At 42.2% G+C, this 16,402-nt stretch overlaps 1 protein-coding gene across 2 annotated transcripts; it reads left to right on the top strand.

Moving 5' to 3' along the window:
* Positions 1–42: 42 nt before the first annotated feature.
* On the top strand, positions 43–16,068 carry LOC106094150 (mitochondrial proton/calcium exchanger protein). 2 transcript variants are annotated; one of them, XM_013261340.2, is made up of 6 exons: positions 43–147; positions 680–898; positions 6,890–8,865; positions 8,928–9,032; positions 9,101–9,421; positions 14,929–16,068. In XM_013261340.2, exons 2-6 carry the CDS (start codon positions 829–831, stop codon positions 15,103–15,105), a joined length of 2,649 nt encoding a protein of 882 aa, XP_013116794.1. In that variant the 5' UTR covers positions 43–147; positions 680–828; the 3' UTR covers positions 15,106–16,068. The 2 variants fall into 2 exon arrangements, with proteins under 2 accessions (XP_013116794.1, XP_013116792.1); XM_013261338.2 differs by lacking the exon at positions 43–147 and adding an exon at positions 154–240.
* The last annotated feature ends 334 nt before the right edge of the window (positions 16,069–16,402 follow it).

Below are 16,402 nucleotides of genomic sequence, written 5' to 3'. Positions count from 1 at the left end.
AATTGTCTTCATCTGGCAACTCACTTTCACAACAAACGTCAACCTCCTCGGCAGACAGAAAAATAACAACACCAAAAACAAAAAGAACGTCGTAGAACATATTTTATTAATCGGACATCTCTCGAAAAGAAGAAAGTATTTGGAAGTGTAAGAAAAAATTAGTGAACCTTTAAAAGCGCTACAACCAAAGTGAACCAAAAAAACAAAAACGAAAGCGATAACCTTTGTTGCATGGAAAATGTAAATGATTTGTAGAATTTATTATTTGATTTCCATTAGGGAAACACTTACTCATCAACGGAAAAATTACGGGATTACGTCGGGAAAGTGAACATTTCATGGCTGTTTATGTGGTGATGGTCATGACTAGTAAATACATGTAGCGGTGTGCCGCCCGGATTTAATTTACCAAAACAACAACAAATAATCTGTGCAATTTCCAAACGCTATTGTGTAATACATACACTCTTAATCTTAGAAACGTGTAGTGATAGTAGTGCAAAAAGATTAAACAAGAAAAAATAAAACTGGGAAAAAGGCAAAAAAATAAGAATAAGCACTATTTCATTATTTATTGTCTGCCGTATACCAATGATAGAAGAATAAATAGTATTCGTAGTAGTTTTATCGCGCATTGAAACGAAACACACATTCATGTTTTGTTGTCTATTTATTTTAGTTGCTCCAAGTTTTGTACCGTTGTCACTTGCATTCTCCCTCCATAGATAAATTTCCGAATTGGCTGAATACTAGGAAAGAAGTCTTCTCAAAACAAGTGGACCCACCAATAACATTTCAAGACGGCAGCAGAACGTAAAAATCTTCAACATGTATGCCTTTGTACGTAGTTACAAAAAATATGGCTTAAATACACAAATGGTATTACCTTCGAAAAAGTGTAAGTCTTTAAAACATATGTATGTACCTATAATAAATACAATAGTCATGTAAGTGTAAATGTTGCTTGTTCCACTTTCAAATTCTTGGTGAAATGTAAAATTGTGTCAAAGCCAACAACGAAAAGCAGCATTATTTCATCTCAATTGCAGCAATGACGTGATTGTTCGCTTTTAAACCACTTAGGGTTGCCAACACTACCCAGCGATAAATGAATTTTCTTTGTTTTGGTTTTGCCATTTTTGTGGGTGCTAAAAGAAAATGAAAGTAGCTACAATATTTCACATGATTTCGTATATATAGGTGGTGTATTGAGAGAAAAATCTAATACGTCGTGAGAAGATAAACACACACCTATACTCTTACAATGATCTTTCTATCATTATATGTACTTTCACTTGTTTCGTTGTGCTGTACTTGAAAGCAAAAATAGCACCGCTTTCAACAAATCCCGTCGTAGGGAGAAAAATGCACTATAATTATTCTCTCAAAAACACAATAAAAATTCTAAAGAAAAAAAAATTAGATGATAACGAACCAGTTTTATTCCAGTGTTAGTTCTGGGTCGCTGGCAATAACTAGGCACCGAGTTAACAAATAAATCTAATCAATTTTTCGTGCCAAATTTCATTCCTATAGAATATTTTGTCAATAATTCCTTTCCCAAAGGTCTGTCCCGATAGATGTCAGTTTAGCAGTCGTTGGTTCGATTCCCACCAGAGGCTTTCGTTTGTGGCTACTGTGGCATCGCAATCGACAAATAGTTGTCTATAAGTGCGCCTAACCTAAGTCTCATCGACAACATTTCTTTGCTCATGGAAAATTTACCAAGTTTTGTCAAAATATTTTTCCTTCGTCATTGTTAGATAAACGGTTTTCATAGCAAGAATCAAGTGCTAAATAAACTTGAACTAAATGAAGGTTACACTATTGGCAATTTCACGTTAATGCACTTTAAACAGAAAATGAAAAACGCTGGCTGAGGGGAAAATTACAGCATTGCTGCATTGGGAATAAAAATTGGGTTAGTATTCGATTCTCTGCCATTTTGTGTGTTTGTTTACATGCTTCGCGGTATTGTTGTTAGTTAATGGCAAGGGAAGGAAAGCTTCCCATTGCAAGTGAAATGTGACCGCTTTGCTATAAATCATTTCGTGCCTGTTTTCTTGTTGCGAACCTTTGCGAGTTGTTTAATATTTTTAATTTGTATATTGCGAAAGACTCGATATGCTTGCCTGGTTATTTTGTAGACAAATTGGCGTCATTCTCGTGGCTTTAAGATGCATGTCTTGTTAAGCTGTATATTTTTAAAGATACAGCCAGAGTTGCCACATTAAAAGTGGCGAAAGCAGTTAAACAACAAACAAACAAATTTTGCCCATGAACATTCCACTAAGGAACAGAGGCAAACTTCTCACATATCAATGAGTGCAGTCCGAATCAAGTTTAAGCTCAATGATAAGGGCCTCCTTTTTATAGCCGAGTCTTTGGAGAGAATTTTTACATGGCATAGTACCACACAAATGTTGCCAGCATTAGGAGGGGAAAACCACCGCTGAAAATTTTTTTCTGATGGTCTCGCCAGGAATCGAATCCAGGCTTTCAGCGTCATAGGCGGACCTCTGCGCTACGGTGGCAGTTAAATAGTTAAAACTTGTTGTAAGGGCTAAATCATCGGTTTGCCCTATTAGGTGAGCCATACCGGATCTATGGCTTTAATGAACAGTTGTTGTTGTTGTTTTAGCCACATTTGTGTATGGAGGTAGCGATTCTCGTTGTTGCTGCAGCAGTTTTTTGTGTTCTATCTTTCGTCTGCTTGATTCAGTTGAGTGTCAAGACCCAGGAACTCTGAGACTAAGATGGGGTGCGTCCACAGGGATCTGGGTCTGAGTTGAGTGGGTCTGGTCGGGCAGTTAAACAGGTGACGTGTATAGTGCGGTCCCTGGTTACAATCGGGACATACATCTTGCACGTCGGCATCAATCCTAGCTCTGTGGGCGGCTGCATCTGCCGGAACGTAATTGAGCCAGAACTTCTCTGGTTTGCCGGGGTAGGTCGATTTCTTCGGGTGCAATGGCTGGCGGTCGTTCTCCAAGGACTATATTCACCCCATGCTTGGACAGCATGTAGTTATGTCTTCGCACTGGTGGAGGTGGTCCACATGAGAATTGTCTCCTCAGTTCTCCGTCGCAGTTCGGATAGCGGCATTCTGACAGATCTGAATATTATTCCACTGCGTGTCACAAAGTTGACGAGACCACACTGGCGCTGCATAACTTACCACAGACCGGCCAATTGCTTTGTACGTGGTCAAAAAGGTTTCTTTGTCTGCACCGCAAGTCCTGCCAGCAAGTGACTTGAGAACCCTGTTTCTACTTTTGACTCTATCGCAAATTGTTGTGGCAGGTGGGGAGAATGTGTAAGAGCTGTCAAATGTGACGCCAAGTATTTTGGGAAACTTGATGGTCGGAATCATTTCTCCATCGACCATCACAGTCAGCTCGGTGTTCACCTCACGCGTATTTGTGAACAATGTGGCTGAAGATTTGGTGGCAGATATCGTCAGATTTCTGCTGCAGAATATGAAGCAAGTCCGTTGAGGTAGACGTTTAACCTATCTGAGATGTCAACAATGGGTGGGGGGCCTAAAGGCATGATCGTTCAATCGTCCGCATATGATACGATCTCTATGCCGTCTGGAGGGGGTGGAATGGAGGATAGGTAGAGGTTAAACATTGTCGGAGATATCACCCCACCTTGGGAAACTCCCTGTTTCACTCTACGGTGCTTCGACTTCTTATCCCTAAATTCCACAAATGACTGGCGACTGGGGATATCCTCAAATAGTTTGGTATGGCTGACCGTTTCGAATGCCTTCGATAGGTCCAGTGCCACGAGGACCGACCTATCATATGGCCTGGGATGATTGAAGCCACGACAAATATGTGCGGTTACTGCATGCAAAGCAGTTGTAGTGCTATGCAGTCTTCGAAATCCGTGTTGATTCTCGGCGAATGGAAATTTTCCTACGAGGCTCGGTGGGTAGCAAAGACGCCTCAAGCGTCTGTTAATCACTTAACATATCTCTGTTAAAATGTAAGGTTCGTGTCTTGCTTAATTTATATTTAAATGTATCTTCACGGACATGAAACGGGGGCGATCGGGGATAGAAGAGAGATCGGTCTGTATGACTCTTGTTGTTGTTGTACCATTGTTGAATTCACTGAGGCGGTAGTCCTTGCCGATGGAGGAGTTCATCGTCTCAATCTAGTACGAACAAGCGGCTGCCATAGGACTTCGGCATGTTGCCCCGTTTTGAGAATAGCGACCAACCGACCCTTTTTCCAAACCTCAGGTATGACTAGGGTGGAGCAATCCCATGACAGCCGGTTGTACGTACCGGATTGACCCGATGATTGACCTTCTCGTCGGCATGGATTGCCGCTTCAAGAATAACATCTGGGGTTGAGATAGATCGGTTGAGGTTGTCCGGCAGGTGTTTGACGCCCTGATGTTTAAGCATTAGCATTGATATTTCGTCTGGACCCATAGCCTTAGATGACTCGGCGCTCCTTATGACTTCGGTTAAATTTGCGGCTCTGAATTGCTGCAGTTCTTCGTCAACTAGCAGCTTTCTTGAGATCTATGTCGCGTCATCTATTCTTGTTGTGTATAGAGACAAAAAGTTCATTATACCCACCACCGATGGATGGGAGTGTATTCGTTTTGTCATTCCGTTTGCAACACATCGAAATATCAATTTCCGACCCTATAAAGTATATATATTCTTGATCAGAGTAAAAATCTAAGACGATCTTGCCAACCGTCTGTCCGCCGTCTGTCCGTCCGTCTGTCCGTCCGTCTGTCCGTCCGTCCGTCCGTCTGTCCGTTCGTCTGCCCGTCCGTCTGCCCGTCCGTCCGTCTGTCCGTCCGTCCGTTTGCCCATCGGTCTGTTGAAATCACGCTATAGTCTTTAAAAATAGAGATATTGAGCTGAAACTTTGCACAGATTCTTTTTTTTTTTGTCCATAAGCAGGTTAAATTCGAAGATGGGCTATATCAGACTATATCTTGTTATAGTCCCCATATAGACCGATCCGCCGATTTGGGGCCTTAGGCCCATAAAAGCCACATTTTTTAACCGATTTTGCTGAAATTTGGGACAGTGAGTTGTGTTAGGCCCTTTGACATCATTCTTCAATTTGGCCCCGATCGGTCCAGATTTGGATATAGCTGCCATATAGACCGCTCCGCCGATTTAGGGTCTTAGGCCCATAAAGGCCACATTTATTATCCGATTTTGCCAAAATTTGGGACAATGAGTTGTGTTAGACCCTTCGACATTCTTCTTCAATTTGGCTTAAATCGGTCCAGATTTGGATATTGCTCCCATTTAGACCGATCTCTTGATTTAAGGCTTTGGGCCCATAAATTTGCCGAAATTTGGGACAGTGAGTTAAATTAAGCCCCTCGCCTTTTTACTTGCTTTTATTTCAAAAGCCCTTCAATACCTTGGTCGACTAATAGGGCATTGTCTTGCTGGAATATATAATGGTAGCATTTCTTGAAATTGAGTGCGCCTTCAATTATGTAAACCGTCATTTTTGTTGTTGTAGCAGTATTTTGTGTTTCATCCAATCTCCTGCTGGATTCTGTTGGAACTCTGGTACTAATTTGGGGTGCATCCAGAGGGATCTGATCCTAAGACAAGTAGCATTGACTGGGCAGTTATGTAGGTGGCGTTTACCGTATGGTTCCCGGTTACAGTCGGGACATATATCTTACACGCTTGCATCAATCCTAGCTCTGTAGGAGTTGGGGTGGTTGCATTTTTCGAAACGCAATTGAGCCAGAAATACTTTGGTTTTCCTAGGCAGGCTAATTTCTTCAAGTGCAATTTGTGGAAGATGATCTAAGAATGCGTTCACTCTGTAGCAGTTCAACGCTTTGCGTCTAGACTCGTTTGTAATGCCACCTAATCTAGAGGCCGGTTTATGCCTACCCAAAAGATGGTGTTTGGAATGGTCTCTGTGATGGCAACCCAGTAGATACTGTGCCTTCGCACGGATAGAATCTTTGTGTCCTGATTGATGGAGGTGTTCCTACACATCAGAGCTGAGGAGACAGCGCAGCATTCTGCCAGAACTAAATGTTATTCCACTGTGTGTTGCTCAGCTGGCGTGCTAAAACTATTCTTAGGGTTGCTAGAGGGTGCAAAGAATAGAGAAGAGGTAGAGGTTAAACAGTGCCAGAGGTATAAGACTCTTTGGGCAAATCCCTGCTTAATTCTGCAGGGCTTTGATCTCTTATCTCTAAATTCCAGAAACGACTGGCGACTAGCGAAACTTGTAATAAATCTTGATATGGAAATGTAGGCAACCATAGAGGCCTTCAAAGCATTTTATAGTTACACACAAAGATATTTCTTGTTAAAGAAAATTATTGATAATGTTCCATGTGTCAATTGTAGAAACATTCATTTGTGTATTTAACTTGATTAGCGCTTTTATTTAAGCTTTCCAATCAAACCAAAGGGTTGTGTGTTGCCACTATTTGCCTAGTAGTTTACATAAGCCATTAGCTCATTTGGAATTAGCACAACATCTCAATGTAGTGGCGTATAGGGAACCTGTTGGGCTCTCTTAGTCACCTTTAATCCAAAAAACAACATCATTATTATTAGCAAACGGCAATCGAAAGATAATGTGAAACAAACAAAACAACAATAACATGGGCAAAGGGAAGGGGGTGCGTAGAACAACATGCGGTAGCTAGCTAGCTGGCTAGCTACCCAGCTGTAGCTATTTTCTTTTCACATTCAAACCAAGATAAAGAAACAAATGTCAAGATAATGGCATGAGGGTTACTTTCTTCAGTTATGGTCAATTTTAGAGATAAAAAATCACCTAAAGCCATTTAAGGATTGAGTTTTGATGAATTGTCAGGGAATGGAATGATTTCTAATACATATCTCTCTCTCCCTCATTTGCAGATACCACAACCCACAATCGTTCTCATTTTGCCCTGAAATATCGCATAGAGCCTCAGGGATATGTTGGTCAGGTCAGCAGCCGTTCGGCTCTTTTGCCGGGCCACTATTATCTACCCTTGGCCGCAGCTGACTATCAAACAGCTGTCTCCGGCTACAGCTACAACTCTAGCCGCCACTTTCATCTGGGCCAACGTTTGTACGAACAGCCCTCTTCCAAGGTTGAGGTTACGGTGCAAACAATGAAGAACAAACAAAAGGAAAAGGTCGAAGAGATTATGAAGGAAGTTGCCAATGGCTCGGCCCCCACGCCTCCTGCTGCGGCTGGTGCTGTGGAAGTTGTAAATAACAAACTGGCCGAAACTCCCCAAAAACAGGTGGCCGTTAAAAAGCCCCTCAAGACCCGCATCTGGGAGGAAATTGTCCATTACTATCATGGTTTTCGTTTGCTTTTCATCGACATCAACATTTGCCGTAAACTCTTGTGGCGTGTCTTGAATGGCAAGACCTTGACGCGGCGTGAAAATAAACTGCTGGTGCGCACCACCTCCGATATGTTTCGTTTGATTCCCTTCTCGGTGTTCATAATTGTGCCCTTCATGGAATTGCTATTGCCGGTGTTTATCAAATTTTTCCCCGGCATGTTGCCTTCGACATTCCAAACGGCCAAGGAGAGGGAGGACAAGCTGAAGCAAAATGTGCAAGTGCGTCTGGAAATGGCCAAATTCTTGCAAAAGACTCTGGATGAGATGGCTGTGCAGCATAAGGAGCATAAGAGTGAAGATGCCAAACAGTTTGATGAGTTCTTTCAGAAAATCAAAAATCCCACAGAGTATGTGTCCAACGATGAGATCATCAAGTATGCCAAGCGTTTTGAGGATGAAATAACGCTGGATTCCTTGTCCAGGGATCAATTGGCCGCCCTCTGCAAAGTTTTAGAATTGAATACGGTGGGTACCACCAATCTGCTTAGGTTTCAATTGCGCATGAAACTGCGTTCTTTGTCTGCCGATGATCGTGTGATTGCCCGCGAGGGGGTGAATTCTTTGGATTTGTGGGAATTGCAACAGGCCTGCAAGGCCAGAGGCATGCGTGCCTATGGACTAACTAAAGAAAAAATGCGCACCCAGTTGCAGGAATGGATTGATTTATCGCTCAACGAGAAGGTGCCTCCCACGCTGTTGCTGCTTTCGCGCACCATGCTTATCTCTGACGACAGCATAACCACCGACAAACTCAAGGAAACCATACGTGTCCTGCCCGACTCGTTGGCCGCCCAGACCAAGGCTGCCATTGGAGAACGTGAAGGCAAAATTGATAATAAAACCAAAATTGAAATCATCAAAGAGGAAGAGCGCAAAATCAAAGAAGAAAGAGAGGAAGAAAGAGAAGAGGCCCAATCCAAGGCAGCCGACAAGATATTGGAAATTGCCGACAAAGCTCCTGTCATTGATGTCACCAAGGATCCAGCCACCTTTGATGCTGCCCAGGTTATTAAGGATTCAGCCAGACCCATAATCACTGTGTTATCGGCAGCCGAAGAACTGGCCGCTGAGAAGGTGGCTGCCAAGGCCATCTCCGATGAGGAGAAAACTCTTACCTCCAAGGATGTGGAATTGCTTAGCGAGGCTTTGAAAACTCTCTCGAGTGATAAGAAAATGGTTGTCGAAAAGGAAACCATTAAAGATCTCAAAGAGGAGCTGGAGGAATACAAAGAGGATGTGGAGGAATTGCGTGAAGTGCGTCAAGTGGTGCAGGAACCCGTCAAAGAGAGCAGAGCAGCCAAAATGCTATTCAAAAAGGTTAATAGCATGATTGGCCAATTGGATAAGGTGCTGGATGATTTGGAAAAGAAACAAAAGACCAAGACAATACCGGCCGATTTAAGCCCTGAAGAAAAGCAGAAGATCGAACAAGAGGTCAAGTCAAGGGAACAAGATATAGTGCAAATCGAAGATTTGGTGCAGACAATTAAAAAGGTAATTGGCCTTGTGTTTGTAAAACAAGAGAATTTGATTTGATTGTTGTTCTTTTTCTGCAGCTGAAACAAACCTCCGATGAGTCTAGACTTAAGCAAATTGAAAATGTGCTCAGTAAATTAGATGCTGACAAGGATGGTGCAATTTCGGTGGACGAAGTCCTGAAGGTTTGAGAATCAAATTTACTTTTTTTCAATTACTTTATTTTAAACTCCCTCAACTTTTTTTTCAATAGGTAGTTGAGGCCATTGGCCGTGAAAATGTAAAACTGGATGAGAAGCAATTGGAAGAATTAATTTCCCTGTTGGACAAGGAACAAGTTATTGAAACCCAGGATAAAATTGAAAAAGCCCTGGCCAAGAGCATCAAAGAAGCTGATAGTGTCACAAAAATGGCCGGTGAAATTATTGAGGCTGAGATGGCTGCTGCAGCGGCAGCCGCAGCTGAAGCTAAGAAAAATCCCTTGACCGATGATCTACTGGATTGTGCTAAAGTGGTAAAGGAAAATGCTTTGGATCTGGATGAGCTGGATAAGAAAAATGTTCTGAAAACAGAGGTGAGTTGTTAAAGAGTTGTGTATAGCCATAAGTAATGAAAGAGAAAGACAATTTGAGAATGAATTTGAGACAGGGTGTAGCACACTTCCACAAAAAAGATTTCTCCACAAGTGATATGAGCATTTTGTTGTTGCATTTAGAGATAGCGATCCTTGTCAAACTACTGTAGGTGAGCAAGTCGCTTCGGTCCATAGGACTGGTCGCGATGGGGACGTTGTGGCCATGGGTTCTTTAAAGGAGCCCATAACTCGCCTTGTCATATCGAGTATAATAGGCACTCAATATTTAGGCAAGAGCCGAAGCCACTCGGCCTCCTACTGAGACCCTGTTCTAGATACCGCTGATTGTCCGCGACTGCAATGTCAGTTATCCCGTATGCAGAGCATTCGACTACCCGCTACCTGTGCTCGCGCCTAATAAATCTCAGCTGAGCTTCTCAAGATAACAATGAACACCAAACAGGTCGAAGCTCAAAGATCCAATCTATGTGGTGCTCATAGTTATGTCGTGCCGGGTGGATTATGTCTGAAGTGATACTTGGTTATGTTCGGTGATACACGGCATTGGGGGCTTAGATTAGACACGTCTGGATTTTAACTCTCAAAACCGAAATTTAGGAAGGTCTAGAATTATTTGATATACCCCATGACAAAGTCAGTCTACAGCCGAGGAAATATCCGAACCTTTGCTTTAATAGTTGGTGGTATTGGAAGATTGGATTGTCTTTGTATAAAGTTTTTTGAGGGCAGTTTCCGTTCTTCCCTAATGGAGGTTACATATAAAAGGGACCCTTCCTCTTCTGATCTATATATGACTCATTATTTGAAAGACCTTAAGAAGTTAATCTAGTGTCGATAGTTCAAAGGTTATGTTAGAAGAAATCGAAGGGTACGTGGCTAGGTTAAAAGGCTCTTCACTCGAAGACTTTAAATGGAGAACAGGAGAAAAAGAAGATGAAGAATACAGAGATCCACTATAGAGCAATGTACACCAGAATAGTAGAAGGACCACCAACACACTAGGCAAAACCGAAGGACAAATGAAACAGGGAGTTGTTGTTGTTGTAACCACATTTTCATGTCTTCTGGCGATCCTCGTCAAGCTCCTGTAGGTGAGCAAGCTCGTTCCGGTCCAAATGGCCGATCGACGCGGGAACAGAGTGGCCATTGGTTATTTAAAGCCGCCAATAACTCGCCTTGTCATATCGACCATCATATGCACTCAGTATTTGTGCAAGAGCCGATGGCGCCCGGCCTCTCACTGAGACTCTCCGCTCGATACCGTTGATATTCCGCGACTGCCGTTGCAGCTACTCCGTATGGTGCATTCCACTATCCGCAACCTGTTAACGCACCCGATATCACGCAGCTTAGCTTCTCGTGGCCGCAAAGACCACCACACAGATCGGACCTCAAAGTGCACACAGCTATCCCGTGTCGTGTGCTTCTAGTCGTACCCGCGGGCATGGGAAATAATGTACAGATATGTATGCTGCCCATCTATGGTCTAAGGCAGTCCAATTTGCGCGCATTCCACGTACAAGTGTCACATTCAAGGCCTCCCTCGGAGCATTCCTCGCAATCAGCGAAGACTCATTCTCTCCAGAGCCCCATGCAAAACAGGCAACCATAGGTGAGAACCTGTCTAATTACAGCAGTCCACATCCAGAGGACCGGATGTACACTGCTGTACATCCCTTAGGACGAAAGATGGGTGATTAATTGACTTGTATTTCTTGGGAAGTGAGAGAGTCTCTGCTATTCCACCTTCTGGATGAAAAACCACCCTAAACTGCTTCACCCTAGTAGTCCTGCCCTTTGCAACACAGCAGGCCGTTTTGTCTTACAGCCCCACTGCCGACTTTTAGTGTTCATACAAAAGCATCGCCCAACCAATATTTTCCTTTGTTCATGTCCTCAACCACAAACTGAACACAGGCACTGTTGTATCTGAAAGACGTTGATTTCCATCCTAGGCTTCATCCGAGAACCCAGGGTAGTGCGTCGCCGCAATTAGCTTTAGAGTTTCATGGGCTAGCATCCTTCCAGGTATCGTAATCTCTCAGAAAGCTCCCAAAGTGTTTCGGGTCCTCAGAGAGCATTCTGCATAAGCAGACTGCAGGTGTGTTGACGTCAACTTCAACTTTACCTTACCTAAGCCCAGACATGCTCTTTTTTCCTCCACTGTCAAGGGCCAATATGACGGTTGAAACAATGTTGCCAAAAAAGCTTGACGAAGCGGCTCAATGTTTTGGCTAGACGCTGTCATCCTTATGTCATGATCCAAACATAGGATTAGACGCGAAGATAAATATCCTCGTCAAGCTCCTGTAGGTGAGCAAGCTCGTTCCGGTCCAAAGGATAGATAGCCGCGGGAACAGGTCACATTGGTTATTTAAAGGTGCCAATTATCCGCCTTGTCATATCGAGCAAAGGATCGAGCAAAAGTCGGTGCCGCCTGGCCTCTCAATGAGACTCTTCGCTCGATACCACTGATTGTCCAGAACTGCCTATTCCTTTGTATTTGTGGATTATTCGATTAATCTTTTATTTGAAAATTCAATGATTAATCGAACAAGACCGAAAGTGGTTGTCGATAAATCGACTAACCGATTAATCGATTTATATGTCTAACAAGACACAACGGGATATTTTTGGCATTTTATCCTTCGCAACAACAACACAACGATCACCAAACAAATATTTGATGAGACTTAAAAAACAAAACCAAAAGGGAATGCTGAACTGCAACAGCAGTAGATAAACGTAAATCGAAGACGGCTGATATGCTCGCGGTGGTAGGTGATCCTAGGGTTGTTAAGTGCCACCACTAAGAACTGGAGTTGGCCAAAAAAGGCATGTGACCATGGAGGATTTGTTAACTTCCTTTATCTATACGGAAAAACAGACGCTTTCCTAGTCGATTACGACACGCTCTTGTACTTGTTCAGGGATTCCTTGTACAGATCACAGTCCGAACACAGCTTGGTTCTGTTCGCCCTATTGTAGGGTAGGGTATATAATTATCCAAATATGATTTTGTCATCTTTTTATACCCACCATCGAAGGATGGAGGTATATTAATTTTGTCATTCCGTCTGATCACACATCGAAATATCCATTTCCGACCCATGTTCGTCCGTCCGTCCGTCTGTCCGTCCGTCTCTCCGTCTGTCCGTCCGTCTGTCCGTCCGTCCGTCTGTCCGTCTGTCCGTCCGTCTGTCCGTCCGTCTGTCCGTCCATCTGTCCGTCCGTCTGTCCGTCCATCTGTCCGTCCGTCTCTCCGTCCATCTGTCCGTCCGTCTCTCCGTCCATCTGTCCGTCCGTCTGTCCGTCCGTCTGTCCGTCCGTCTGTCCGTCCGTCTGTCCGTCCGTCTGTCCGTCCGTCCGTCTGTCCGTCCGTCTGTCCGTCCGTCTGTCCGTCCGTCTGTCCGTCCGTCTGTCCGTCCATCTGTCCGTCCGTCTGTCCGTCCATCTGTCCGTCCGTCTCTCCGTCCATCTGTCCGTCCGTCTGTCCGTCCATCTGTCCGTCCGTCTGTCCGTCCATCTGTCCGTCCTTTTGTCCGTCCATCTGTCCGTCCGTCTGTCCGTCCATCTGTCCGTCTGTCTGTTAAAATCAAGCAACAGTCTTTAAAAAAAGAGATATTGAGCTGAAACTTTGCACAGATTCTTTTTTTGTCCATAAGCAGGCTAAGTTCGAAGATGGGCTATATCGGACTATATATTGATATAGCACCCATATCGACCGCTCCGCTGATTTAGGGTTTTAGGCCCTTAAAGGCCACATTTATTATCCGATTTTTCTGACATTTGGGACAGTGAGTTGTGTTAGGCCCTTCGATATCCTTTTTCAATTTGGCCCAGATCGATCTCTCGATTTAAGGTCTTGGGCCCATTAAAGCCGCATTTATTGTCCGATTTTGCCAAAATTCGGGACAGTGAGTTGTGGTAGGCTCTTCGACATTCTTCTTCAATTTAGGCCCTTAAAGGCCACATTTATTATCCGATTTTTCTGAAATTTGGGACAGTGAGTTGTGTTAGGCCCTTCGATATCCTTTTTCAATTTGGCCCAGATCGATCTCTCGATTTAAGGTCTTGGGCCCATTAAAGCCGCATTTATTGTCCGATTTTGCCAAAATTCGGGACAGTGAGTTGTGGTAGGCTCTTCGACATTCTTCTTCAATTTGGCCCAGATAGGTCCAGATTTGAATATAGCTGCCATATAGACCGATCTCTCAATTTAAGGATTTGGGCCCATAAAAGCCGCATTATTGTCCGATGTCGCCGAAATTTAGGAAAGTTTGTTGTGTTAGGCCCTTCGATGTCCTTCTTCAATTTGGCCTAGATCAATCAAGATTTGCATATAGCTGCCATATAGACCGATCTCTCGATTTAAGGTTTTGGCCCCATAAAAGGCGCATTTATGTCGCCGAAAGTTGGGACAGTGAGTTAAGTTAAGCCTCTCGATATTGTTCTGCAACTTGGCTCAGATCGGTCCTGATTTGGATAAAGCTGCCATATAGACCGATCCGTCGATTTAGGGTCTTAGGCCCATAAAAGCCACATTTTTTGTCCGATTTTGCTGAAATTGGGGACAATGAGTTGTGCTAAGCCCTTCGATATAATTCTTCAATTTGACCCAGATCGGTCCAGATTTGGTTATAGCTGCCATATAGACCGATCCGTCGATTTAAGGTTTTGGGCCCATAAAAGGCGCATTTATTGTCCGATGTCGACGAAATTTGGGAAAGTGAGTTGTGTTAGGCTCTTCGACATTGTTCTGCAACTTGGCTCAGATCGGTCCAGATTTGGTTATAGCTGCCCTATAGACTGATCTCTCGATTTAAGGTTTTGGGCCCATAAAAGGTCCATTTATTGTCCGATTTCGCCGAAATTTGGGACAGTGAGTTGTGTTAGACTCTTCGACATTGTTCTGTAACTTGGCTCAGATCGGTCCAGATTTGGTTATAGCTGCCATATAGACCGATCTCTCGATTTAAGGTCTTGGGCCCATAAAAGCCACATTTATGATCTGAGTTTGCTGAAACTTGGGACAATGCGTGGTGCTAGGCCCTTCGACATTCTTCTTCAATTTGGCTCAGATCGATCCAGATTTGGATATAGCTGCCATAGAGAAGATTCTCTCGATTTAAGGTCTTGGGCCCATAAAGGCGCATTTATTGTCTGATTTTGCCAAAAGTCAGGACAGCGAGTTTTGTTAGGCTATTCGACGTTGTTTTACAACTTGTCTCAGATTAGTCCAGATTTGCATATAGCTGCCATATAGACCGATATCTCGATTTAAAGTTTTGGCTTCATAAAAGGCGAATTTTTAATCCGATTTCACTGAAATTTGACACAGGGACTTATGCTAGGCTTTTCGACATCTGTGTCGTATATGATTCAGATCGGTTAATTTTTAGATAAAGCTACTAAAAACTTTACGCCTTTTTACTTGTTCTTATACTCTTTTATTAATTTGTTTAATATGTTTTGTATATTTGTAGCCTACTAAACCAAATCCAACTGATGCCGCTATGCGTGAAGCAGCCGATCAACAAAAAGAAAAGATTTTACCTAAGGCGGATATGAATGCAACAATGCCAACTCCACCCACAATACCAACACCACCGCCACCAACAACAACAAATACACAAACAAATTCAAAGGATAAAATGATATGACTTGATGAGGAGGGGGCTGCTGAAAACAAGCATAAAACGAACGAAACCAATACTTCAACAAAAAAGGGACAATAAACTCACAGGTCAACAACACCAACACCAACAACCACATCAACAACTATAAAAAAAGAGCAAAACCATATAGCAAACATTAACCAGTCTTTGCTAACATTAACTAAACTTTGTTACAACTTTGGCAGCAAAGCTCAACATTTGAAAGCTCAGTTTCCGTTTATTGTGTCTCTCCCATATCGATAACATGTTATTTCTTAGATGGTGATATTGCCAGAGGTCTACTACGTTGAGGCTTTTCAAGTCTAGCCTCTGTGTTTGAAATTCCTTTTAAGCTTTTGTTTTTTTTCTACATGGTAAATGTTAATTTTATGTTTTTTTTTTTTTGCATAAAAAAGAATCAATGTTTACAAAACTACTTAATAGTACCTTAATGACAAACGATAACTTTAGTTTCATTATGTAACTAATTATAAATGATGAAGATGATGAGATTTATAATTTGAAAGTTTCCTTGCGCTACTTACACCTTTCCACTGCTGTTCTATATTTCTTTTAGTTATTTTTGTTTTCTTTTGCACCCCATTTTTTTTTTGTATTTAATTTTCATTTACATATGATACATATGTCAAACGAATGAAGAAACAGGAAAACAAGAATAAAAAAAACGAAACCAAGGCTGTTTTAAGTGATTTCTAAAGAATTTTATTTTCAAACTTTCTCTTCGAGTTTAGTTTCCTTTTTTTCTTTTCTTTATAACTTCAATGCCCAAAGCAAGGATTTGAAGTGTCACCTGTAATGTTTAAAGTTAATTTATTTAGTAAAACATTTAAATTTAGCTACATCTACTATAGCACAAACTGATTTAAAAATAAAGATGAAGATTGTAAAGAGTATGAAAAAGAGAAAGAAAAATAAAGATATTTTTTTATATGTCTAATAAATTGAAAATTGAAGTTTAAAACTGCATACCATACATACCGTATATAATTCATATATATATACATACTAGTTGTGTGCTTAAGCGGAACCATAATAAAAACCAATTATTTAGGGTTAAGTATTGTTTTAAAATTTATAATAAATATATTAACCTGACATGCGCAGCGAACAAAAAAAAAAGAAAACAGCAGGGTTTTATTCATAAAAAAATATAGAATAATAAACCAATCCTAACATAAGTCGCTGAGACCTAACATAAGTCACTGTGTCAAATTTGAAATCGTATTATTAATGAGCCTTTTGTGGTGCCAGGATTTTAAATCGAGATATCGGTCTATATGCC

Source organism: Stomoxys calcitrans, chromosome 5 (assembly GCF_963082655.1).
Source record: "Stomoxys calcitrans chromosome 5, idStoCalc2.1, whole genome shotgun sequence".
Lineage (NCBI taxonomy): Eukaryota > Metazoa > Arthropoda > Insecta > Diptera > Muscidae > Stomoxys > Stomoxys calcitrans.
This window is presented reverse-complemented; position numbering and strand designations above follow the sequence as displayed.

Excerpts from the sequence above, each read along its gene's own strand:
- LOC106094150 (XM_013261340.2), top strand. The coding sequence starts at position 829 with ATGTATGCCTTTGTACGTAGTTACAAAAAATATGGCTTAAATACACAA. Across the intron at positions 899-6,889 it reads GGTATTACCTTCGAAAAAGT|ATACCACAACCCACAATCGT; the intron begins GTAAGTCTTTAA and ends CCTCATTTGCAG. Across the intron at positions 8,866-8,927 it reads TGGTGCAGACAATTAAAAAG|CTGAAACAAACCTCCGATGA; the intron begins GTAATTGGCCTT and ends CTTTTTCTGCAG.